Source organism: Panicum virgatum, chromosome 6K (assembly GCF_016808335.1).
Source record: "Panicum virgatum strain AP13 chromosome 6K, P.virgatum_v5, whole genome shotgun sequence".
NCBI lineage: Eukaryota > Viridiplantae > Streptophyta > Magnoliopsida > Poales > Poaceae > Panicum > Panicum virgatum.
Window position 1 is genome coordinate 12,504,457 of NC_053141.1, and position 26,346 is coordinate 12,530,802.

The following is a 26,346-nucleotide window of genomic DNA, read 5'->3' on the forward strand; positions in this document are numbered from 1 at the left end:
CGTCACCTTTTTCTTTAGCACGGCCGCGCCTTTCCCTTGCCTTGCCCTTGCGTGTGCTCCATGGCATAGCGCCGCCCGCCGTGTCCTCCGCTTACCTCGCTCGCCGCGGCCGGCATCCAGTTCGCCCGCTGCCGGCCACTCGTTCCTGCTCCCGCAGAGGCCACAAAGCTCCGGCCGCTCCCCCAGAAGCAACACAATCAGGCACGCCGGTTTCCAGGTCAGTGGCCACCATCCTCCGCGGCGCCGTCGACCCCTGACGCTGAGAGAGAAGGGCAGTCAAAATGGCGGAGAAGATACTGGTGAGTGCCTCGATGGGAGTGATGAACTCGCTTCTTGGAAAGCTGGCCACACTCATGGGGGAAAAGTATGCCAAGCTCAAGGATGTGCGGAAACAGGTACCTTTTGATCCATTTTTTATATATAATATCCTCTGATTTCACTTAAATTTCATTTTCTTTTGATGCTATTTTTGTCCCTCCAACGAAACCAACCTCTGATTTAACTTAAGTCACTCGCTTCTTTGGCTGAACCGGATGCTGCAGGTGGCATTTCTCCATGAGGAGCTCAGCAGCATGGGCGCTCTCCTGGAAGATCTTGCGGACATGGAGGGGCTGGACAACCAAACCAAGCAGTGGAGGAACAAAGTGAGGGAGATGTCGTACGACATCGAGGACTGCCTCGATGAGTTTATGCACTTTGTTGGGGGTTCCAGCGATGGTAAAGGGTTGTTGCGCCGTCTCAAGACGCTGAGGGCGCGCCATCAGCTAGCCAGCAAAATTCAGGAGCTCAAGGGTCGCGTGCAAGAGGCTAGTGCACGGCGCATGAGGTACAGACTAGATGACTGCAAGTCTAGATCTGGTAACGTTGCTGTCGACCCTCGGATGACTGCTCTTTACACGGAATCATCAAGACTTGTTGGCATTGATGGATCAAAGGAAGAGGTTATCAATCTGTTGACGAAGCAGGTTGGTATCCTAGTGTTGTTATTTTGGTTTTTTCTTTCTCGGGTGCTGCATTATTGTGACCACAGCTTGCCTTTGAATTGATTGGGGGAAGGTGGATGATGCGTCAGTGCAAAAGCTCAGGGTGGTATCTATTGTTGGGCTTGGAGGTCTAGGAAAGACTACACTTGCAAATCAAGTTTACGGCAAGCTTGGGGAAAGCTTTGGTTGCAAGGCTTTTGTATCAGTGTCTCAAAGACCTGACATGGTGGTGCTTCTCAAGAGTTTGGTCACACAGATTTTGGGGCCAGGGGTTGATACTTACGAGTTGAATGGGCTCATAGATATCCTTAGAAAGTATCTACAAGACAAAAGGTATTTATTTACTATTGCTTGTCCTATACTCTTAGATTCTTTTCAACACATCAACAGTCGCATTTCTAACCTATCTTAACCACCTATGCATGTTTCTACCTGGTTAGTAACATATTATTGAAAACCTAGCCATATATGAAAGGAGAAAAGTACTAAACAAAGTGAGATGACAAAGGAGCACAACCCTAATTTCTATAATTTTAACGTTCATCTATATATTGAGACAATCTGCAATACATTTCTAAGGTTCATCTGGGTAATGTTACAATCTCTAATATGAATTGGAATTTTGGCAAGCTAGTGTTTGTCCAAGTGCATGGTTTTGGGCACATAGATAACAACATGTACATAGCCATTATTTTGGAGGTTAGATTTTAGTTCAAAGCAGTGCAAGTTGTTTATTAAAAAGGAAACTTTTTACTCGGTGTGTCATATTAATAGATGTATTTGGATGCACATATTTGGCAGGTATTTGGTTGTAGTTGATGATTTATGGGATGCATCAGCATGGGAATTTATAAAATGTGCTTTCCCGGAGGGCCACCATGGTAGCAATGTGTTGACAACTACACGAATTGAAAGGGTGGCTATGACATGTTGCAATTTTCAGAGGAAATTTGTTTACAGGATGAAGCCTCTTGATGACCATAATTCCAGGCAGTTGTTTTATGGTAGAGTTTTTGGGTTGGAAAACACGTGTCCTCAGCCATTTGAAGAACCATCTGACAAAATTTTACAAAAATGTGGTGGCCTGCCACTAGCAATCATCAGTATAGCTAGCCTTTTAGCTAGTCAAACGAACAGATCAGTGAGCCAATGGAACTGTGTCCTTAATTCTCTACGCTCTGATCTGAGGTCAAATCCAAGTTTAGAAGGGATGAGACAGATACTAAACCTTAGTTACACTCATCTTCCACATCATCTCAAGACATGCTTATTGTATATTGGTATGTATCCAGAGGATCATGATATTGATAAGGATCACCTAGTTATGCAATGGGTAGCTGAAGGTTTTGTCTGTGGAATAGATGGCAGAAATGCGTTGGAAATTGCAGGGAGCTATTTCAATGAATTGGTTAATAGGAGCATGATCATCCAGCTTGTGGAACATCATGCTTGGAACAAGGAGCGTATCTATCATAAAGTGCATGATATGGTTCTGGATATAATTGTGTCCAAATCTGCAGAAGAGAATTTTCTGGGCGTGGTAGAAAACCTGGAGACAATCACCAGAAGACAGCAGTGCAAGACTCGCCGGCTCTCTCTGCAGCTTGATGAGGCGGAACTTGATAAAATCGCACATCGTGTGAGTCTACCACATGTGCGATCGGTGTTTATTTTTGGGTTGCCTCATTGCAGCATTGGACTGTTGGAGCTGAAGTTTCTCCGAGTTCTGTTTGTTTGTGAGGTTGATGGTTTGGACCTCACTCCAATTGAAAAATTGTCTCAACTGAGGTATTTATATGTGAAGAGCTACCATAGGTCGAGGATGCAACTGCCTAGACAAATTTGTGGGCTACATCATCTAGAGACATTGGTTATAGATGGACAGTTGTCCCATCTTCCACATGATATTGTTCATTTGCCTGCTTTGTCATATTTGAAGGTTTCTGTGAGCATAGCTTATCCTGACGGAATCAGCAAGATGAAATCTCTTCATACTCTGCATTGGTTTGATGCAAGCAAACAGTCAGTCGATAATTTAATGGCTCTCGGGGAGTTGCTGAATCTAAGGGAGTTGTACATCGGTATAACTGATTACAACTTCCCCACTATGGAAACACATAAGGATGCTCTGCTTTATTCCATCGAGAAGTTACTTAATCACAATCTGAGGCATTTAAGTGTTTTCGCATTAGAGCACACACTGACAGGCTTTTATGATCGGTGGAACTCTTTATGCTTGCCTGACTGTCGTCTCGAGCAACTTCACCTGCAATTTCCGTTTCCACGGTTACCTGTGTGGGTTGGTCAGCTCAGCACGCTCAGCAGCCTGGAAATCCATGTTGACGAGCTGTTCAAGGATGATGTTGCTGTTCTTGCAGGGTTACCTGTACTCGCCCATCTTGTGCTATGGGTGGGCTATGTCCCTGATGAAGGTATTGTCTTCAGCAGCAGTGCAGCGTTCAGGGCTCTTGAATACTTGGAATCTCGTCGAGCGGGCCTCGCCTTCCACTTCCAAGCTGGATCAATGGCCAAGCTCGAGACCCTCAGGTTTCAATTGGGTGTGCATGAAGTGAAGACGTGTGGCGTCAGGCTTGCTGGCATCGAGCATTTGACAAATCTGAAAAGAGTAGCTATTGGTCTGGGCTTCTCTGGACATAGAAGTGAAGAGTCAGACGTACCAACCGTTGAGGTTGCCATAAGGAGCTTCTTCGAGGAGCATCATCCTGGATGCCCCACCATTCATATCACAAGTTATCTATATACATATGATGACTAAATTGCACTTGTATTGTAAAACTTCTTCACCAACATAACAAATTTGCATTTGTGCAATCCCAGGGTTTATTTGTGCCCGCATGACATAATAGCTGGATTTGTACGATTCTCCATCCTAACAAATCTTTGTGTCCCCAGGACATAATAGCTTTATTTGGAAAATATGGACATGTTTCTTTCCAGTGGTATAAGTGCTACCATATTTTTGGGAATCCGCTAATAAGACAGTAAATCACTGAATTGTGGTGGTGATGGTGGTTACAAAGCCCAAACAAAGTATATTAGGGAGGATAGTTAACGAACTTGAGGGTCGTAAACTGCGAAATGTGATAGAATTTTCGGTTTATGTGATGAAATGTCACAGAAAGCCATATGTGCTGCAGTGCTTTTACACTAGTCATAGTGTCTTCGTCTACAAACAAATATTCAGGACATGCACCATTTTTCTGACCGATTGCTTAGTAATGTTTTGAGTTATGATGATGATCGTGCCCTCTAGTATGCTAGAGAACTCGCAATTGCTATGATATTTTTAATCCTGCAATTGCTAATATATCCAATATAATATCCAGTATTTGTTGCTAGCACATTAGCCCATGGCGTGTGCTATCTCACACTTCTTGTACCTGATGAAGTGATGTGCTCATCATGCCAATACCACATTAGTTACCCGAACAAGATTTCGTAGAGCTGTATATATTATATAAACTCGCTCATCTTCATCCATGCACTTGATTTCGATGTTCTTTGGTGCCAAGTTTGTTTGTCAATTGCTAATATGCTGATCAATTGGGGGTGCTACCCATGAAAGGTGGCTGACTCCCATTTGCACCTTGCTTTGGGTAGTGTTCGTTCACATCTTATGCTCTCATATGCCCCTTCCGTAGTCCCTCATCTTCACCATATATACTGCATAATCCACTTTTATTACTCCATCTTTATTTGCACGGTCCTCTCTAACGCCCTTGCTACCTAGGGTCTGATTGGATCACCAGCTAATTGGTAGGTAGCTTATTTTAGCTATAATGGATTCAAATGGGACCAGCTAATACGCAGCTAAATCCCTTTTAACTAGCTAAATACTTCCTATGTTCCAAATTATAATTCGTTTGACTTTTTTATCCTATGTTTGACCACTCATCTTATTCAAAAAATTTATACAAACATATTCAAATTTAAATCATTCTCGAAAAATTTTATTAATAAAGTAAACCACAACAAAAAAGTGATATTTTGTACAAATTTTTGAATAAGACGAGTGGTCAAACTTAAAGTCAAAAAAGTCAAATGAATTATAATTTGCATCAGAGGGAGTAACAATTATCTAATTAGCTAGTTTAACCCAGCTAATTTCAGCTAATGAGCCAATGGATTAGCATGATAGATCCAAACGGAACCTTAATATTTGTTCTTTGTTCCCGGAGAGGATTTGATTGGCTCAATATCGATAAGTGTGGCCATATTGCTGGGTCAAGGGGGTGTTGCAATGAAAACGTAAAAAAATTTCTATTTTTAATACAAATATAATAGCAGTAGCAAGAAGAGTGACACGTGAAATCCCTGCCCCCCCGGGATTCCCCTAATTCTCAAATCCACAGGACCAGAAGATGTTTTCGTCACTGATTGATGATAAGGCCTTCCCTCTAAGAATTTTTTTTTGAACGAGAATCTTGCTATTTAGGACTATTCAGGAGTACTAAATAAAATTTATTTATAAAACTTTTTGCACGGATGAATTGTAAATCGCAAGATGAATCTAATGAGCCTACTTAATCCATGATTAATCCATAATTAACGGATGGTTACTATAGCACCACTGTTGCAAATTATGAATTAAGTAGGCTCATTAGATTCTTAGTAGACTCATTAGATTTGTCTCGCGATTTACAACTTATCTGTGTAAAAAAAATTGTAAACAGATTTTATTTAATACTCTATACATGTGTTCAAACATTCTATACATGTTTCGGGGAATTTTTTTTTTAAACAAGCCCTTGGTGTTAATGCTACGCAGGAAATGAATGCCATCAATGAGAATTGAGAGCCTCCCGAAACAGTAGTAAAGCATTTTCTCCGATTGCCGAAATGCCAGAACCCCAGTAAAAACCCAGTCTTTGCCCCCACATAACACCCCGGCGGAAACCCCCTCTCCTCTCCCTCCCCCACGCCGACGGCTGAAACCCTCGCCCGGTCGCCCCCGCCTCCGCGATGGCCGGCCGCGGCGCCTCCCCCGCGCCGGCGGCCGCCGTCCAGGTGCGCTGCGCCGGCTGCCGCGGCGTCCTCGCCGTGGCCCCCGGCATGACCGAGTTCATCTGCCCCAAGTGCCGCATGGCGCAGCGCCTCCCGCCGGAGCTCATGCCGCCCTCCCCGCCCAAGGCCTCCCCGACCCCGCCGCCCTCGGCCCCGGCCCCGACGCCGCCGTCCCCTTCGCTGCCGCCGCCTCCGCCGCCGCCGGCGCCCCACGCTCCGCCACCTCCAGGCCGCCGCTCCGCTCCCCGGGCGCAGGGCGTGGACCCCACCAAGATCCAGCTCCCCTGCGCGCGCTGCAAGGCCGTCCTCAACGTGCCCCACGGCCTCGCCCGCTTCCGGTGCCCGCAGTGCGGCGTCGACCTCGCCGTCGACATGTCCAAGCTCCGCCATTTCCTCGCCTCCGCGGGCCCGGGCTTCATCCCGCCCCCGATGCCGCTGCCGCCGCCGCCGGTGCCGATGCCGCACATGCCCTTCCTGCCCATGTTGCCGCCGCACCTCCAGGTACCCATGGTGCCGATGTTTCCACCTGCTGAGCCACCTGAGGAGATCAATGAGGTGAGTAGCTCTGCCTGTTCATCGTTATTGGTATGCTGTCAGTTAGGCTACTGTTTCACTAGTCAAGCTTGTTGTGATATCTGGCGTGACTAAGGTCAAAATTGTGGTGTCTGTTGACTTGATTTTGGGTCAACTAGCTTCTTGTTTTTAGCTGTGCTGCATGGCATATGAGAATTCTGTCACATGCATGTCTGGATGCCGATGCCCTTATTCTGCTAATGCTTGGAGCTTCAGATTTCCAAAATCCTCACGAGCCTAACGGATAGTTGCCCTGAGGAACACGGCTTCAGCCTTTAGGGCTTATGAGCATTGCAAGTCACCACAAGTTTAAACTTGCACACGAGAAGACCTGCATTTCTTTTTTTCTTTTCCCCCCCCTGTTGTCTGTTGGTGCAAACAATTAACTAAGATAGCCTGTTATTTGGTTTGTCATGTTTTTGTGGGGTTTGTTAGGTCCCTTTGTGTCGCTGACTTTTCTGAAAGACTAGAAACTGAACTTCTGTCTGCGCAAGAACAGAGCATTGGTCTATCTTCAGTTGTAAAGTGCTGTCATGTGATCTCACAATATTATGTGAAACTCGTCCACTTTTTCTAGAGTCTTCAGAGGGATACCAAGGGCAACTGTTTTCAAGGAGAGTACTTTTTGGGTTCAAGAAAAATACTATGGTTTTGCAAAATTCTTTGGTTTTGAAAACCTATGAGGTGTTTGGAATCAACAAACCTTGGAGTTTTGGAAACCATGACATTGTTACAACTGTAGTCTTTTTGGAGGTTTAGAAACTCCACTCATGACCTCTTTTTTCTAAACCGTGGTTTAACACACTGTTGGTTTCTAGAAGACTAATACTACAGTTTCTTCATACCATAGTTTTTTTCTCTCTAAAACTGCATCATCCACCTAAATCCTAATATAAATCTTAATAATTTTGAAATAGCTTCTTTTGTGGATTAATTGAGTTTTTTTTATCTGTCTTATGTCATATGGAACTCTGACTAGCAGTTTGAATTGATACAGTACTCATGTGTACTAAGCATACAGATTGGTGTAGTCATCTTATGCTTTCTCTAACTATGAAGTTTGCCCTTGCTCCCACTTTTGCTTATCTGTATTCAATCATGCTTAATTGTTGAATGACGTATGCAAATACTGAAGCGTCAAACAATCCATAGCATCCTACCATCGGTCCTCATATCTACCAATGCCTTCTTGATATGGTTCTGGGCTTCTGGCATTATATAACTATATAATAATTGAATTGATTTTATGCAGCTTGCAGTTGATGTTGAGCGTGATGAAGATGAAGGTGGTACTTTTGGGGAAACTTTCATTGATTATGTAAGGGTTTATGTTTTAATAAATTTGATGAAAAAAGGAGAGCAACTTTGGACTTCCTAGATCCTTTTCTGTTTCACTTTTTTTTGTTGCTTTGATAATTTTACATATGCATTATTCTATTTCCAGAGTCCTCCCAAGCTCTCTCTTGGTCTTCCTCATCCTGACCCTGTAGTAGAAACATCATCCTTATCAGCGGTGCAACCTCCTGAACCTACTCACAAGTTGACTATCATGGAAGAATTGGATAAAACCAATGCATTATCTTGCTTACAAATTGAAACATTAGTGTATGCTTGTCAGGTCAGTTACCTTTTCATTGTCCGACATTCCTTCTTTACATACATTGCATCTCATGTCAGTCTTGTATGGCAGAGGCATCTTCATCATCTCCCGACTGGTGCTAGAGCAGGTTTCTTCATTGGTGATGGAGCTGGCGTTGGTAAAGGACGTACCATTGCTGGATTGATCTGGGAAAATTGGCAACAGGGAAGGCATAAGGCTTTGTAAGAACTTCTGCAAGAAAAGAAATTCTGTAACCACCTATCCATTTTTTTCGCCTGTACTTGCATTATCTGTTGCTTCTTTGTATTTTTAATGATGGATAAATTATTCAGGTGGATATCAATTGGTCCAGACCTGAAATATGATGCTCGTAGAGATCTGGATGATGTTGGTGCAAAGTGTGTGGAAGGTGTGGACCCACAAATACACCAGTTTCTTTGAGTTATGAGCAAAATGGAATTGCAATTCATATTAAGTGAGGCCATCTTATGCAAATAAATGGAATTGGGAGGCAGGATGCATCTACACTTTGTCATTGTTGAAAACCTTTATGAAAGCATATAGTGCCATGTAATGCCACTTATGTAAAACATTATAAGAAGTGCATATATGAAAGAAAAGTATTATAACATAGATAAGTATCAACTGATAGTCAACAGTATGGAGCATTCTTATTTTCCATTTTTCAGACGTCTTTATGTCAGTCTCCATGAGAAAAAAGACTAGCAAAAATTGTTAAACACTTAATAGAATTCATTGATCAAATCTTGAACTTTGAACTGTCTTAGTTCTAACAACTGAGTTGAAATGAAGAACCTTGAACTTTTACCAGGCATATATGTCAATAGTCTATTTCATGTCTTTTCCTGATATTTACGACTGACATCATATACTTGTTCTGCAGTGCATGCTTTAAATAAGCTTCCATATTCTAAGCTAGACTCTGAAGCTATTGGGATCAAAGATGGAGTTGTTTTTGTAACTTATAGCAGCTTGATAGCATCCTCTGAAAAAGGCCTTTCCCGTTTGCAGCAGTTGGTACAGTGGTGTGGATCTGAGTTTGATGGTCTTCTGGTGTTTGATGAGGTATGTAAGGCACATGCTTGAACTTATGAGTCACCAACAAAAAGGAAATAACTAATTGAACGAATTCAGCATCTTCTAGAAAATATTGCTTTATTTATTCAAACATATTGTGCATTAAGCTGATTGTTTCAAAAAAAATATTGTGCATTAAGCTGAAGTGCTGAAACGATCTCTACTGCAGTGCCACAAGGCCAAAAATCTGATTCCTGAGGCAGGGAGCCAGCCCACCCGCACTGGTAAAGCTGTTCTCGAGATTCAGGTGCATGTACATTCCTGTTTGGTGATGTTTCCTTGTTCTGTTTGCCTTTGTTATCAGCATAAAACATGTTCTGCTGCTGTGGCCTTCCTGTCCAATTTCTTGAACACGAGCTGTATAGTTTTAAAAACAAACATTTTATGTATAAATTACTGTCTGCTAAAATATATGTTTAAAACCATGAACTTAAATTGTCCTGCCATCGGAATATGTCTGAGAATTTTGTGATTGAGCTGGCAGCATGCTAACTCTAGTATTACCATGCATTTTGTTACTTTAAACAGTGTGTATGGTCTTATCAGTGGGCCCCTTTTTTTGTTGTAATAAAGATCCTTTACTTTCTTGGGATGGTTGTATCAGCGTTAGCTTGTCAGATTACTTGGTGTTATTGACAGTTTACTTTTCTGATGATATATTGATATACTGATGGCACCTAACATCATAGGAAATGTTACCTCAAGCCCGGGTTGTTTATTGCTCAGCAACTGGTGCATCTGAGCCTCGAAATTTAGGTTACATGGTTCGGCTTGGTCTCTGGGGAGATGGAACATCATTTGAGAATTTTCACCAATTTCTAGGTTTGTGTTAATTCCTCTGTTCCTTTTTGTTTGTTTTCTTTGTGCATATTTTTTGCCTTTGACATTTCTTATCTGAGCTCACAAACAAATGATCATTCATCTATTCATTCCAACAGCATTTACTATCTGATGACACTGAGTTTTTTTTTATCAAATTCCTTCCAAACCATCTATTGCACGACAAAATGTACAAGAACTGTTTGTATTGCTTTTATGTGGACAAAATGTACAAGAACTACTAGTCTTGCTTTTATGTGGACTGGACTAGCAGTTCTTGTACATTTTATTGTGCAATAGATAGATGGCTTAGAAGCAAATCAGATGGAAATGCTCAAGACTATCAGATGTATTATTAGCAATTAAACACGAATGGTGCCCGTAAATGGAAATTAACTGGTGCTTTATCTGCATTTTCTTTACTCGAATGATAGGACAGAACTATCTATTTCCTATTCAGTTTATTTATCAAAAAGGCTTAGAGATTCATGCTTTCTATAGGGATTTATAAATTGCAGGTATGCTGCTAATTGAAATTACTGTTGTAAAAATGTACACTACCAGCAAGATACCATTATCTGTTCTTCGCACACTAGTATTAGTGCAAGCCAAATATTCTTTTGTTTTAACAATAATGGAGCTATCAGTTTTATGCACATAAATTCCACAGCATTAAGCATTGTATCCTTTATGTGATACTGCCATGCTTAGTTACCATCAGAAATTAAACCTGTGAAATCTAAATAAACACTAATGATTTTGGCTATTATTCATGCTCTATGGGAATAATTTCCAGGTGCTCTTGAGAAAGGAGGTGTGGGTGCTCTTGAACTTGTTGCCATGGACATGAAAGCCAGGTTAGTGTTTCTCGCTCTCACTGCTAAATGACCAAGTTCTGCCTTATATGTGCATACAACTGTACACAATTAATAATGACTGCCCATATGCAATGGATGAATGTGTAGGAGGATAATAGTTGTTGTATTCCTCCAACCCTAGAAGGGTGGGTATAAATAGTACCTACACATGGGCCTCTAGATGGGCCTCTATACACATGGGCTCAATATACTCCAACACCCCCCCGCAGTCTGAACTACCGGCGCAGCGGTGTTCAAGACTGGACAACAAGAAAGCTAACACCCCCCCGCAGTCTGAACAACCGACGCAGCGGTGTTCAAGACTGGACACGATGAGAGTACAAATAGAGCACAAAAGGGCCAACACCCCCCCTCCCCCCGCAGCCACAACTAGCCACCGGCTACGTTGAGGCTGGATCGAAACTCCGAGAAGGTCGACGAGGGCAGCCCCTTGGTGAAGATGTCAGCAAACTGGGAGGTAGTCGGGACATGGAGGACCCGAACATCGCCGATGGCGACTCTGTCGCGCACGAAGTGTAGGTCGATCTCCACGTGTTTCGTCCGCTGATGCTGGACGGGGTTGGTGGAGAGATACACGGCGCTGACGTTGTCGCAGTAGACAAGCGTGCTCTTGGCGAGCGGGCTGTGGAGCTCCGCCAAGAGCTGTCGCAACCAGGACGCCTCCGCCACGCCGTTAGCGACAGCCCGGTACTCCGCCTCGGCACTGGAGCGGGAGACAACCGGCTGCCGCTTGGACGACCAGGAGACCAGGTTGCCGCCCAGGAAGACGGCGTAGCCGGAGGTGGAGCGACGAGTGTCCGGGCAGCCAGCCCAGTCAGCGTCGGTGTAGACCACCAACTCAGCAGAGGACGAGCGGTGAAGTATCAGGCCAAGGTCCACAGTGCCACGGACGTACCGGAGGAGACGCTTCAGCGCAGCAAGGTGTGACTCCCGGGGATCATGCATATGGAGACAGACCTGCTGAACAGCGTAGGTGAGATCCGGCCTGGTGAAGGTGAGGTACTGCAAAGCGCCGGCCAGACTCCGGTAGGCAGTAGGATCATCCACCGGATCACCCAGATCAGCAGACAGCTTCGCCTGAGTGTCGACTGGAGTGGAGCAGGGCTTGCAATCAATCATCTCAGCCCGCTCCAGAATATCGAGGGCGTACTGCCGCTGGTGAAGGAGAAGACCAGACGGGCGAGGCTCAACAGTGACGCCCAAGAAGTGGTGGAGCTGACCGAGATCCTTCATAGCGAACTACTGCTGCAGTGAGGAGATGACACTCTGAAGCAACTGCTGACTGGAAGCTGTGAGCACATTGTCGTCGACATATAGCAACAGATAAGCAGTCTCATCCCCACGGCGGTAGATGAAGAGAGACGTGTCAGACTTGGCCTCGGTGAACCCCAGTGTCATCAAAAAACGTGGCGAACCGAGAGTACCAAGCCCGAGGAGCCTGCTTCAGTCCATAGAGAGACTTGTTGAGCCGGCAGACCATATCCGGACGACTCGAGTCCACAAATCCCGCTGGCTGTGAGCAGTAGACAGTCTCTGACAAGGTGCCGTGAAGAAACGCATTCTTCACGTCCAGCTGGTGCACAGGCCAGGAGCGCGAGAGCGCAAGCGAGAGGACCGTGCGCACCGTAGCGAGCTTCACGACCGGGCTGAAGGTCTCATCATAGTCCACACCAGGCCGTTGAGTGAACCCCCGGAGAACCCAGCGAGCCTTGTAGCGCTCCAGTGTGCCGTCAGCCCGACGCTTATGCGTCCAGATCCACTTGCCAGTCACCACATTGCAACCAGACGGACGCGGCACGAGGTCCCACGTCTGGTTGGCGAGAAGAGCCGCGTACTCCTCTTCCATCGCGCGACGCCAGTGAGGATCCGCCAAGGCGCCGCGGACAGAGGAGGGTACTGGAGAGACCCGCGGCTCTCCCTCGGTGGCGGAGAGAGTCGCGGCCTGGGACGCCATCCGCCGAGTCACCGTGGGATGGATATGCCGAGGATTCCGATGGATGACCGGCGGGTGGTACACCTCCGGCTCAGCTCGAGAGGGAGCCGGAGGTGGCGGCGGCGTCGACGGCTCCCGTGTCGGCGTCGCAGGAGCCTCCGGAGCAGGAGGCGGCGCCGGTGTCGACGCCAAATGACGCCGGTACACCTGCACCGGCTCAGCGTACCGCTGCGGTGTCGGGGTCGGCGCCGAGCGGCGCCGGTACACCTGCACCGGCTGAGCGTACCGCGCAGGTGCAGGGGAAGGCACCAGGCCGCGCGTGGCGCAGCAGGTGACACCGGGTCCGCGCGTGGCGCAGCAGGTGACACCGGGTCCGCGCGCGGCACGACCGGAGGTCCGGGGACCGCGCGTGGCGCGACCGCGGGCACCGGGGCCGCGCTCGGCGCAGCAGGGATCACCGGAAACGGTGTCGGCGTGACGGCAAAACCTGCAGGAAAAGGACAGACAGGTAACGGTGGCTGAACCACCGTGTCAGTCGGAAACAAAGACTCCAGCTCGGGGTCAGGAGAAGGTGTAAAGGAGGTGGAGCAGGGGAAATCCGACTCGTCGAAAACGACATGTCGGGAGATCAGGACGCGGCGAGTGGTGAGGTCAAAGCATCGGTACCCCTTGTGGTCAGGGGAGTAACCGAGGAACACACAACGAGTCGAGCGGGGCGCCAGCTTGTGAGGAGCGGTGACGGAGGTGTTAGGGTAACACGCACACCCGAAGACCCGAAGGTGGTCGTAGCGAGGAGGGGTACCGAAAAGAGGGTGGTGTGGAGTGGGAGTAGGAGAAGCAGTGGACGGAAGACGGTTGAGCAAGTAGGTGGCGGTGTGGAGGCTCTCAGCCCAGAAGCGCGGGGGGAGAGAAGCCTGGATCAGAAGGGTGCGCACGACGTCGTTCGTCGTGCGAATCATCCGCTCAGCCTTGCCGTTCTGAGGAGAGGTATACGGACAAGACATACGCAGCTGAACACCTCGAGACAGGAAGAAAGACCGGGAGGTGGAGTTATCGAACTCCCGCCCGTTGTCGCACTGGACGGCCTTAACAGTGAGGCCGAACTGAGTGGACACCCAGGCAAAGAAGTGGAGGAGGGTGGGGAAGGTCTCAGACTTGGCACGTAAAGGAAACGTCTAAGAGTAGTGCGAGAAGTCATCGACCACCACCAGATAGTACTTGTAGCTACGGCGTGCGAGCCCGGCGTAGCCCGCAGCAGGTTCTAGTGCCCGGCGTAGCCCGCAGCAGGTCTCAGCACACGAGAGGCGCAGGGGAAATCGCGCGGCGGAAATGCGTGGCCGGGTGGGTTCGAATCCGGGACCTCGGCTCTGATACCATGTTAGCGCTCCCCACCTAGCCAACCCGACCATAAAACCCAGGTGTTATAGTGGGAGAGGTGGGAGCTTTTATCCATAGTCCATCATTCCCCCTACGGCGGGCGTAGCCCGCAGCAGGTTCTAGTGCCCGGCGTAGCCCGCAGCAGGTCTCAGCACACGAGAGGCGCAGGGGAAATCGCGCAGCGGAAATACGATTTCCCATGCGCTTCTCGTGTGCTGAGACCTGCTGCGGGCTACGCCGGGCACTAGAACCTGCTGCGGGCTACGCCGGGCTCACACGCCGTAGGGGGAATGATGGACTATGGATAAAAGCCCCCACCCCTCCCACTATAACACCTGGGTTTTATGGTCGGGTTGGCTAGGTGGGGCGTTCTAACTTGGTATCAGAGCCGAGGTCCTGGGTTCGATCCCTCCCGGCCACGCATTTCCGCTGTGCAATTTCCCTGGCTGCGTTCGCTGAGATCGGACAGGTGGCACAGCCCCGCGGCTCGCACGCAGTAGGGGGAATGTTGGACTGAGGATAAAAGCCCCCACCCCTCCCACTATAACACCTGGGTTTTATGGTCGGGTTGGCTAGGTGGGGCGTTCTAACTTGTTGGAGTATATTGAGCCCATGTGTATAGAGGCCCATGTGTAGGTACTATTTATACCCACCCTTCTAGGGTTGGAGGAATACAACAACTATTATCCTCCTACTTGGTACCAGAGCCAGGTCCCGGGTTCGAAACCCACCGGCCACGCATTTCTTCCGCTGCGTGATTTCCCCTGCGGGGTTCGCTGAGACCAGCAGCCACAGGCGCGGCGCGGCGCGGCGCGGCTCGGCTCGCTCGCCGTAGGGGGAATGTTGGTCCAGTGATAAAGCCCCCCCTCTCCCCCACTCTAACACCTGGGTTTTAGGGTCGGAGTGGCTAGAGGGGGTGGTCTAAGTGAATGAATATGTCTAATGTTCTGTGTATACTGTATACAAAGGTCATGGAACTGTCTTGTTGCTAAATTTCTAATTTAGTGTTTTTGTGCGCCAGTGTTCTCATTAATACTGCTTTTGTTAAATCTTCCCCAGAGGTATGTACGTTTGCCGTACTCTGAGTTACAAGGGTGCTGACTTTGATGTTCTGGAAGCACCTCTGGAGGAAAGAATGATGGTAAATTGACATGCAACCTTTTCCCTTCTGTTTTGGTGATATGATTAGCTTCATTTGAGCCATCTTTATGTCTTGTTACAAAGTGTGATTGCTCATAAATATGAAGTAATAATATCTTAAATTTAACTTTTCCTAATAATTTTTGAACCTGTTGTTATCTCATGTTGCAGAATATGTATAAAAAGGCTGCTGGACTTTGGGTTGAATTGCGTGTTGAACTCCTATCAGCCATTGAATATTATGCAGAAGATAAAGTCAATTCAGCTCAAATATGGCGGCTATACTGGGCTAGTCATCAGGTAATTCCCTTTGCTTTTATGCAACAATATCTTTAGTACCATAAACATGCTGGCAGAAAATCAGGTAATTCCGCAGAAGTCATATAGTTATTACTCCTTGACATTCTCAACTCAGATAATCTGGGATCACTGGATCAGAGAGAAAATTCTGATTTAGTACTTGTGAAGTATGGCCGATCACGTGCTTCATATATACACTTTAACTCTACCCTGTATTGTTAATAATCTAATAACAGTACATTATGCATATTCTTTTCGCAGCGCTTCTTTAGGCATATGTGTATGTCTGCAAAGGTACCTGCTGTTGTGAGATTGGCAAAAGCAGCCTTAGCAGAAGAAAAATGTGTGGTGATTGGTCTTCAGAGCACTGGAGAAGCTCGAACAGAGGAAGCTATTGCAAAATATGTGTGTTTGTAACCTATTCATCTTTTTCTTCCCATCTTGTGCATTCTATAGCTTGGCAGGCAAACTGATGCAATTTTTTTTCCCAATTAAAATGTGGCAGGGTGTTGAATTGGAGGATTTCGTTTCTGGTCCTAGAGAGCTTCTTCTTAAGCTGGTTGAAGATCATTATCCTTTGCCTCCAAAGCCTGATTGTGTTCAGCAAGGTTTGCATCGACACAAACTTTATAGATGGACATAACTCTAATGTTCGAGTTAAATCTTTAATTTTGAAAAAAAAGTAGTGTCCCTTATGTTCTTCCAAAATAAGTTCAATTCATTCATAAAATTTTGAACGGTCAGTTTGGTTATTAGTAATTACATCATTTTTTTTGGGTGTTTTCACTTTGGTTTTCTGCTGAAACCAAAGTGGTTTTGTCACTTTGTGTTTGTAAGCTTTTGCAATAGATAAATGACTAGTGAACTTCTGTTTTTGGCTTTTTGCTAACGTTGCAGAAAATGTGGCTGGCTTTTTAATTATGTAGATGTTGTGAATTCATGCTGCCTGCTATTGTGCTGATATAAGACCACACACCTTACTACTACATCACATTTATGGCACGTCATATTTACCATCACTTATTTGATTATTCCTTCACAAATGTCCAATAAAACCCCCCTTGCAGTCATCCTGCACTATCATACACCTTTTTGGAGAAAAAGTCAGGACTTGTGGTTTAATCTAAACTTCAACGTTTCAGATGTTAGCTGTGGTAACACTCACAAAAGCTACTATTGCCTCCGTTTGTTGTATGGTGTCCTAGAATGCTTGTAGTCAACACTCTTTATCTTTCACCATAGATTCAACAAAGTCTATGGATTGAGGATTAGTCATATGGACATAGTATCATTGGATTTATCATGAGACAGTTTCGTAATATAGTAATTTTATAATTTTTGTGTTACCATTTCATGCAAAAGGTAGTAGTGAAATGTGTCTTCGAGATTGTTGGTGTCCAAAACATCATACATATACAGAGGGAGTATTTGAAAATTGACTATTTGTATTGCAGAAAATTAGTTTTAATACTCTGTTGATTTTCATTTAGAAGAGAATATGAGGATATACCACTATGATCTATGTATTTCTCCTTGCATCTTTATTATTTGTTAAGGATATAATATAATTGGGTACTAGAGTTCTTCTCGTATTCCTATTTCCCTCTCATGTACTCCATAAATTTTGATTCCTTGGGGTATTCTGTACAACTTCTATTCATAACTATTTGCATTTGCTAGTGCAGATGAAGAAAAGGTCATGGAATTTCAGCGTAAGCGGCATTATGGACCTGATGTCTCCTTGAAAGGACGAGTTAGTAAACTTGGAAAACTGGAAGATGTGAGTGACGATGGAGTTGAGGAGTATCCTCCACGTAAGTTTCTCGACAAAGTTGTCTATAGTGATTGCTATGTATGGACGTATGGTACTGCAGTGGCAAAAGCATTTCTATTTTTGAGTGATTGGTATGTATGGTACTGCTGCAGTGGCAAAAGCATTTCTATTTTTGATATGGTTACCACTTGGGGGCAGCATTCTCAATGATCTAAGTATTTTCGAGGTTAATGCTTGATACAGATTCTTGTGTCCTCCTAGGTTCCATAGTGTAGCACTGTAGCACAACCACACCACTTCGACTTTTTGAGACTCTGGTGTTAATCACATAGGATACCATCCATGGGCATTGGTTGATATTGTTGGACTGAGGATAAAAGCCCCCACCCCTCCCACTATAACACCTGGGTTTTATGGTCGGGTTGGCTAGGTGGGGCGCTCTAACTTGGTATCAGAGCCGAGGTCCTGGGTTCGATCCCTCCCGGCCACGCATTTCCGCTGCGCGATTTCCCTGGCTGCGTTTGCTGAGACCGAAGTGCTGAGACCGGACAGGTGGCACAGCCCCGCGGCTCGCCCGGCTCGCACGCAGTAGGGGGAATGTTGGACTGAGGATAAAAGCCCCCACCCCTCCCACTATAACACCTGGGTTTTATGGTCGGGTTGGCTAGGTGGGGCGCTCTAACTGATATCGCTTCTTATTCTCCCTTCTTAAGGAATGATTGTCATCAGCAAATTTCCTATCCAGATAGTCATATTATTTGTTGCAACAGGATTTGTCTGTTTAGGAATAACGTGGAATAGTGTGGTTACTGCAAGAAGTTGCAGGGATAATTATTGCCATGCTTTCATATTAAATAGTGCTTATGAAATCACCTTTTATTTCTTCAAGAACCAATTAATCTGGTTTGCTTTTACATATTATCTTTATTAGTGTTAGCACAGCAGGCTAGTTGTCCATTTTGTTGAAGGTGATTATGCGTGCGCATACACTGATACACACATAGATGCCATGCTTTATTACTTAATAATTACATAATTTCTTTAAAGTCACTTGGAAAGCATCCCCATAACACTTCTGACCTGAAACTGTAAAAGTTATGTCTTCTGATAGTACTGTATCATGTTTGAAATTTGAAACAGTTAATAGCTATGCTGCATGGGGAAACACCACACGCCCCTAGGTGGGAGGGTGACCTTTATATATATAGCCAAGATGGTTTGTTGTACAAGTACAATTTAAATACAAGTATACCAATAAACGTATACTCTAACAGATTGCTTGAAGAATAAGTATGGTATCTTCCTAATAATTACTTGAGTTAATTATTGATCTATTAAATGTTGCAGCAGAGTCAGATCATGAATCAACAGACTCTGAGGAGGAATTCTATATGTGCCAGATCTGCAACACTGAGGAGGTGACTTATGTTTCAATAAACACTGCATATTTTAATCTATTTGTGATGTAATTGTTCCTGATACTTTTACCTATCAGGCTGATCGTTTTATTGTCACACCAGAGCTCAAAAACCATTTAGGAAAAAATTTCACACGTCAGTACCAGTTTGCTGGCACCAATTCTAAATGCATCCGTCTTCAAAGGGGTCCTGCCCAATGTTCAGGGGCACCTTCGAACAGTGGCTGAGGAGTCTAGCCTTTGGTGCATGGCTGATGCTGATAAATTACAAGATCTTATTAAGTTGTTAGGTTGCTTCCATCTGAGCTTTGGGCTCAGTTGGTAGTGCTGATCATCTTTGTTTCTATTTAGTGGTGTGTTTCTCATAGGTTTAGTAAGTAAGTGTGTGTGTGGGGTGAGTCCGGCGGGGCTATTTGCCTTCCCCCTTGTTCGTGGAAAACAAATTAAATTTGATTTTGAAACTTTAGCCTGGCTGCAATTGTTCAAATCACGCTGCCTGCCTGGTAACTGTTCAATATTGTCTAGAAACCAGTAACTGCTTCAGACCCTGTTAAAGTATGCAGGGTTTGACCAAATTCCTTTGTTATAAGGGAGTTATTTGCCCTCGTAAGTCGTAATCCAAGGCAATTGAGCCTGCTCCATTCGACAAGCCCTTAAGGGGTTGTCTTATATTTGAGTATGTGAAAAAAAATATGATTTTAATTGTAAGCACTTGTAGTTAACGATAAGAATGCAATACTATTTGGTACCCATGAAGAAAATGAACACTCGAATGCAATACTGCTGGCTGTGAGTGTACTGGATTGGGGTGTTCTGGAATTTGATGACTGAATTTGCTTCTCTCTCTCTCTCTCTCTCTCTCTCTCTCTCTCTCTCTCAGTTTGTTTAACATTTTAATTTGCATGCCATTTCAGGAGAAAAGCTCGTTGCTTTATTGCTCTGTTTGTGCTGCATGTGTTCACCCTGGTTGCCTAACTCCACCTTGGACTGATACCTTGACTGATGATTGGTCATGTTATAGTTGCAAGGAGAAAGTAGAGAACTACTTCAAAGAAAGAGATGCTTACTTGACTGAACTGTCGAAGAGGTGCCTGTTATGTGAATCAAGAATTATTCATTAACTTGACATGCTCATATAGCCCAGTTCATAAAGTTCTTACCTGGAAAATTGTGGTCAGGTATGATGCCGCAGTGGAGCGAAAGTCAAAGATTCTTGACATTATTCGTTCATTGGATTTACCTAATAATCCTTTGGATGATATCATCGATCAGGTAATTGAACTTTCAACTTGGGAACATTGAATTCCCTTTTTTTATCAAAATTTTGTTAAATACTTGAATGCAGAGCAGTAGTTGGTATTGGTAACCTCAGGCTACAAGAGGAGAACATGAACCCAAATCTAAGCTATGGAAATATAGAAGGGAACATATCAGGTGCAAACCAACCTCTCCATGCAAACTGTGCAAATTTCAACCTGGGCCGCCAGATCAACATCCAAGGGGGGCACGTAGGAGTGGGAGGGGGGATTTGCAAAAGTGTGATTACCCAATTGAAGGGCGGGCGGTTAATTGTAAAATTACCCAATCCCTCCATACCCCTTGGATGTTAATCTGGTGGCGAAATTTGCACGGTTTGCACGGAGATGTTGGTTTGCACTTGATATGTTCCCAATATAGAATGAGCTATTGTAACTGCATATGTAACTTAATGGAACACATGAGTAAATGGCTAAATGTTGATGGAGAGAATAATGGCGTGTATTCCTCCAAACCCTAGAAGGGTGGGATATATAGATTCTATACATGGGCCTCTAGATATGGGCTAACATATACACCAACACCGCCCCGCAGTCTGAACTACCGGTGCAGCGGTGTTCAAGACTGGACAAGAAGAAAGTACAAAGGGCAAATACCCCCCGCAGCCACAACTAGCCACCTGCTACGTTGAGGCTGGAGTGAAACTCCGAGAAGGTCGAGGAGGGTAGTCCCTTGGTGAAGATGTCGGCAAACTGGGAGATAGTCGGGACATGGAGTACCCGAACATCGCCGATGGCGACCCTATCGCGCACGAAGTGCAGGTCAATCTCCACATGCTTCGTTCGCTGATGCTGGACGGGGTTGGTGGAGAGATACACGGCGCTGACGTTGTCGCAGTAGACGAGCGTGCTCTTGGCGAGCGGGCTGTGGAGCTCCGCCAAGAGCTGTCGTAACCAGGACGCCGCTGCCACGCTGTTAGCGACAACACGGTACTCCACCTCGGCACTGGAGCGGGAGACAACCGCCTGCCGCTTGGACGACCAGGAGATCAAGTTGCCGTCCAGGAAGACGGCGTAGCCGGAAGTGGAGCGGCGAGTGTCCGGACAGCCAGCCCAGTCAGCGTCGGTGTAGACCACCAGCTCAGCAGAGGACGAGCGGTTAAGAACCAGGCCGACGTCCACAGTGCCACGGACGTAGCGGAGGAGATGCTTCAGCGCAGCAAGGTGACTCCCGAGGATCATGCATATGGAGACAGACCTGCTGAACAGCGTAGGTGAAGTCCGGCCTGGTGAAGGTGAGGTACTGCAAAGCGCCGGCCAGACTCCGGTAGGCAGTATGATCAGCCACCGGATCACCCAGATCAGCAGACAGCTTCGCCTGAGTGTCGACAGCAGTGGAGCAGGGCTTGCAATCAGTCATCCCAGCCCGCTCCAGAATATCAAGTGCGTACTGCCGCTGGTGAAGGAGAAGACCAGACGGGTGAGGCTCAACAGTGACGCCCAAGAAGTGGTGGAGCTGACCAAGATCCTTCATAGCAAACTCCTGCTGCAGAGATGAGATGACACTCTGAAGCAACTGCTGACTGGAGGCAGTGAGCACAATGTCATCGACATATAGCAGCAGATAGACAGTCTCATCCCCACGGCGGTAGATGAAGAGTGACGTGTCAGACTTGGCCTCGGTGAACCCCAATGTCAGCAAGAACGTGGCGAATCGATAATACCAAGCCTGCGGAGCCTGCTTCAGACCATAGAGAGACTTGTTGAGCCGGCAAACCATGTCCGGACGACTGGAGTCCACAAATCTCGCTGGCTGAGAGCAGTAGACTGTCTCTGACAGAGTGCTGTGAAGAAAGACATTCTTCACATCCAGCTGGTGCACAGGCCAAGAGCGAGAGAGCGCAAGCGAAAGGACCGTGCGCACAGTAGCAGGCTTCACCACTGGACTGAAGGTCTCATCATAGTCCACACCAGGCCGCTGGGTGAACCCCCGGAGAACCCAGCGAGCCTTGTAGCGCTCCAGTGTGCCGTCAGCCCGACGCTTATGCGTCCAGATCCACTTGCCAGTCACCACATTGCAACTAGACGGACGCGGCACGAGGTCATACGTCTGGTTTGTGAGAAGAGCCGCGTACTCCTCTTCCATCGCGCGACGCCAGTGTGGATCCGCCAAGGCGTCGCGGACAGAGGAGGGTACCGGAGAGACCCGCGGCTCTCCCTCGGTAGCGGAGAGTCGCGGCCTGAGACGCCATCCGCTGAGTCACCATGGAATGGATATGCCGAGGATCCCGATGGATGATTGGCGGGTGTTACACCTCCGGCTCGGCTTGGGAGGGAGCCGGCGGAGGCGGCGGCGGCAACGGCTCTGGTGTAGGCGTCGCAGGAGTCTCCGGAGCCGGAGGCGGCGCCGGTGTCGGCGCCGAACGTCGCCGGGACACCTGCATCGGCTGAGCGTACCGCGGCGGCGCCGGTGTCGGCGCCGAACGACGCCGGTACACCTGGGCAGGCGCAGGGGAAGGCACCGGGGCCACGCGTGGCGCAGCAGGAGACACCGGGTCCGCGCGCGGCACGACCGGAGGTCTGGGGGCCGCGCGTGGCGCGACCGCGTGCACCGGGGCTGCGCTCGGCGCAGCAGGGATCACCGGAAGGGGTGCCGGTGTATCAGGAAAACCTGCAGGGAAAGGACAGACAGGTAATGGTGGCTGAACCACCGGGTCATTCGCAAACAGTGAATCCAACTTGGGGTCAGGAGAAGGTGTGGAGGAGGTGGAGTACGGGAAATCCGACTCGTCAAAGACGACGTGTCGGGAGATCAGAGCGCGGCGAGAGGTAAGTTCAAAGAATCGGTACCTCTTGTGGTCAGAGGAGTACCCAAGGAACACACAACGAGTCGAGCGGGGCGCCAGCTTGTGAGAAGCGGTGGCGGAGGTGTTAGGATAACACGCACACCCAAAGACCCGAAGGTGGTCATAGTGAGGAGGGGTACCGAACAGAGCGTGGTGTGGAGTGGGAGCAGGAGAAGCAGTGGACGGAAGACGGTTGAGTAAATAGGTGGCGGTGTGGAGGCTCTCAGCCCAGAAGCGCAGGGGCAGAGAGGCCTGGATCAGAAGGGTGGGCACGACGTCGTTCGTCGTGCGAATCATCTGCTCAGCCTTGCCATTCAGAGGGGAGGTATACGGACAAGACATGCGCAGCTGAACACCCCGAGAGAGGAAGAAGAAACGGGAGGTGGAGTTATCGAACTCACGCCCGTTGTCGCACTGGACAGCCTTAATGGTGAGGCCGAACTGAGTGGACACCCAGGCAAAGAAGTGGAGGAGGGTGGGGAAGGTCTCAGACTTGGCGCACAAAGGAAAAGTCTTAAGAGTAATGAGAGAAATCATCCACCACGACCAGATAATATTTATAGCCAGACATGCTGAGTACAGGAGATGTCCACAGGTCACGGTGAACAAGATCAAAAGCATGCGAGGAAGAAGAAGAAAAATGAAGTCTAACATGACGACCTAACTGTCACGCATGACAGAGGTGCTCAGCAGGAGCCCTAATACATGGAACATTGGTACTACGACTGAGCTGAGCCAAAACGTCGCGGCCAGGGTGTCCAAGCCGGCGGTGCCAGGTGGTGGAAGAAGGCGTCACGGCAAAAGCAGCAGACGGAGAAGAAGTCGAAGGCGGAGCAGCGGAAGCAGGAAGCCGAAGAGTGTAAAGGGGCCCTGGCCTGTCACATTGGAGGAGCAGACGCCGGGAAGCCGAATCCTTCACAGTAAGACCAGAAGAGTCAAATTCAATGGAACATGAATGGTCAGCAGTAAACTGGTGAATGGAAAGAAGATTGTGAACCATCTGAGGAGCAATAAGAATATTAGGAAAACGAAAAGAACCAGGAGCAGAACCCACGGCGGTGACAGGAAGGCAAGATCCATCACCAACCATGATTTTTTTAAGAGGAGCGGTGTGGGGGTCGGACAGAAGAGAGGATACCGGCATCTGGGGTGGTGTGGAAGGAGGCACCCAAGTTGGCGATCCACTCGGTGTTGACCGGCGGCGTCAGCCCCATGGTGCTAAAGGACTGCGCCAGAGCGGCCTGGTCCCACCCCCCAGGCCAGGTCGACTGCTGGCTGGGCTGAGCGGGCGGGGTACAGGACGGCGCGAAGAGGGGAGCAGCACCGGTGAACATGGCCGCCGGCTGGAGCTGAGGACGAGGCACCCCGCCCGGACCCTGGAACAGCCACATCGAGATGCGCTCTGACCATGGGTTGCTGAAGAATGGCCAGGGCGTACCTCCAGAAGTAGGAGCGGTAGCCGGAGCCAGAGTCGGCGCGCCCCGACGGCCCCCACAGGCACCAAAACCCCCAGAAGCAGGGCCACCAGTGCCACCACCACCCCGTCCCCCCCCCCCCCCCCCCGCAGACGACGTCCACGGCCCCCCCACCTCCGGTCTGCCCGGCGGGAGCAGCACCAAGGAGGGAGGTGGCAAGAGCGGCGGAGGAAGCCGGTAGAGCAGCGAAGAGCGCGGTGGGGGTGGGTGAGGACGATCCTGGCGCGAGACCCCTGGTGATCTCCTCGAGGGCGAGGTCGTCCTGGACCTGTAGGAAGGAGGGGAAGGGCCTCTGGCGGGCGATCCAGCTCTTCAGGTGGTCATAGGTGCTTCTCAGGCCCCGCAGGACATTGAGCACCAAGACCCGATCAGACACCGGACACCCGAGGTCGTGAAGAGCATCGGCCATGCCCTTCATCCTCCGGCAGAACTCACCAACGGAGAGGTCCCCCGCTCGAAGGTGCGGAAGGTGACGTCGAGCTGGAGAGCGCGGAACTCGGCGTTGCCGAGGAACTGCCCCTCAAGTGCCACCCAGGCCTGTCGCGCAGTGCCACCGTGGGTCCTGACGAGGTCCTGAAGATCTAGGGAGATGGTCCCAAAGATCCAGGACAGGGCGACGCTGTCGAGGCGCAGCCACACCATGTCCCGCGTCTCGATCGGCAAGTCGACGAGGACGTGGTTGTCGAGGGCGTAGCGGCGGAGGGTGAGGAGGACCTGGTCCCGCCAGTGTCCATAAGAAGAGGACGTGGGGTCGAGGAGGACGGTGACCAGAGCCTTGATGTTCTGGACGCCGGCAACCTGGAGGTGGAGATGAGCGGCCATGGGGTCGGTCGGGTCGTACCGGGGTCCAGATCCAGCGGGCGGGGCCTGGTGGGAGGAGGCGGCGCCGTGCTCGGGGTCGACGGGCAGCTGGCCGGAGGAGACACGGAGGAAGTGCTCCGCTTCGGCGACCCGGAGAACGAGGGCGTCGGTCGTGGCGCGCTCGCGCTCCCAAGCGAGGGCATTCACGCGGACCCGCTCCTGGGCCGCCGAAGCCTCCGACTTGGTGGCGAGGAGGGCCGCGGCGAGAGCGGCGTCGGCCTGCTGCCCTCGGAGAGTGGCGGCAGCAAGCGGTGCATCCGCGGGCGCCATCCCGAGTCCGGTCCACGCGGGCGCGAGCACGACAAGCTGCTTGCCGGCAGCGACGGCGGCGCGGTGGGCGGCGGCGGGATCGACGGCGGGTGCCTGCAGCAGGGGCAGGGCGGCCGGATCGGCGGCGGCCGCGGGCGCGGGCGCCTGCTGCAGCGGCAGCCCGTGAGGAGGAGGCCCAGGGGGCGGCGGCGCCCGCGGCCCGCCGGCGGCGCCCGCGGCCCGCCGGCGGCGCCCGCGGCCCGCCGGCGGCGCCCGCGGCCCGCCGGCGGCGCCCGCGGCCGGATTTGGGAGCTGGGCCAGCGCCACCAGGGCGGCCGCAGCAGATCTGGGCCCCGTGGCGGCCGGGACGGTGGCTCCCGCGGCGGCGCCGGCCCCCCAGCAGCGGTCAGGGAAGGCCACGCGACGGCCGGAGCAAAGGATGGGGGAGGTAAGACGCCGGCGGCTGAAACAGAGGAGGAAGAGGGGAGGGGAGGGAAGGAGGAGATAGGAGGGGGCGCCGGCGGCCGGCCATGGCTGCCGGCGGCGGTGGCGGCGGCTGGGGTAGGCGAGGGAGGAGAAGGAGAGGATCTAGGCTAATGATACCATGATGGAGAGAATAATGGCTTGTATTCCTCCAAACCCTAGAAGAGTGGGATATATAGATCCTATACATAGGCCTCTAGATGGGCCTCTATACATGGGCTAACATATACACCGACAAATGTGAATAATTTAGGTGTTT

At 48.9% G+C, this 26,346-nt stretch overlaps 2 protein-coding genes across 5 annotated transcripts in view; both read left to right on the top strand.

Annotated features, from left to right (window-relative positions):
* LOC120711789 (disease resistance protein RGA5-like) lies at positions 1 to 3,940 on the top strand. Its single transcript, XM_039997429.1, has 4 exons — positions 1 to 395; positions 543 to 965; positions 1,057 to 1,316; positions 1,785 to 3,940. Exons 1-4 carry the CDS (start codon positions 282 to 284, stop codon positions 3,757 to 3,759), a joined length of 2,772 nt encoding a protein of 923 aa, XP_039853363.1. The 5' UTR covers positions 1 to 281; the 3' UTR covers positions 3,760 to 3,940.
* A 1,973-nt stretch (positions 3,941 to 5,913) lies between these two features.
* LOC120711790 (protein FORGETTER 1-like) overlaps positions 5,914 to 26,346 on the top strand; it is a 28,150-nt gene continuing 7,717 nt past the window's right edge. Inside the window, exons 1-17 of one of the 4 annotated variants that reach the window (XM_039997433.1) lie at positions 5,914 to 6,563; positions 7,834 to 7,899; positions 8,026 to 8,199; positions 8,272 to 8,402; positions 8,514 to 8,590; positions 9,086 to 9,267; positions 9,449 to 9,526; positions 9,969 to 10,101; positions 10,895 to 10,955; positions 15,346 to 15,427; positions 15,598 to 15,726; positions 15,988 to 16,131; positions 16,232 to 16,334; positions 17,412 to 17,540; positions 18,848 to 18,918; positions 19,835 to 20,004; positions 20,096 to 20,189. In XM_039997433.1, the coding sequence (XP_039853367.1) occupies positions 5,967 to 6,563; positions 7,834 to 7,899; positions 8,026 to 8,199; positions 8,272 to 8,402; positions 8,514 to 8,590; positions 9,086 to 9,267; positions 9,449 to 9,526; positions 9,969 to 10,101; positions 10,895 to 10,955; positions 15,346 to 15,427; positions 15,598 to 15,726; positions 15,988 to 16,131; positions 16,232 to 16,334; positions 17,412 to 17,540; positions 18,848 to 18,918; positions 19,835 to 20,004; positions 20,096 to 20,189 (2,421 nt within the window). In that variant the 5' untranslated portion in view covers positions 5,914 to 5,966. Of the gene's footprint in view, positions 6,564 to 7,833; positions 7,900 to 8,025; positions 8,200 to 8,271; positions 8,403 to 8,513; positions 8,591 to 9,085; positions 9,268 to 9,448; positions 9,527 to 9,968; positions 10,102 to 10,894; positions 10,956 to 15,345; positions 15,428 to 15,597; positions 15,727 to 15,987; positions 16,132 to 16,231; positions 16,335 to 17,411; positions 17,541 to 18,847; positions 18,919 to 19,831; positions 20,005 to 20,095; positions 20,190 to 26,346 lie in introns of all 4 variants that reach the window. The other 3 variants (XM_039997432.1, XM_039997434.1, XM_039997431.1) reach the window with 3 other exon arrangements.

Excerpts from the sequence above, each read along its gene's own strand:
- LOC120711789 (XM_039997429.1), top strand. The coding sequence starts at position 282 with ATGGCGGAGAAGATACTGGTGAGTGCCTCGATGGGAGTGATGAACTCG. Across the intron at positions 966-1,056 it reads TCAATCTGTTGACGAAGCAG|GTGGATGATGCGTCAGTGCA; the intron begins GTTGGTATCCTA and ends GATTGGGGGAAG. Across the intron at positions 1,317-1,784 it reads AAGTATCTACAAGACAAAAG|GTATTTGGTTGTAGTTGATG; the intron begins GTATTTATTTAC and ends CATATTTGGCAG.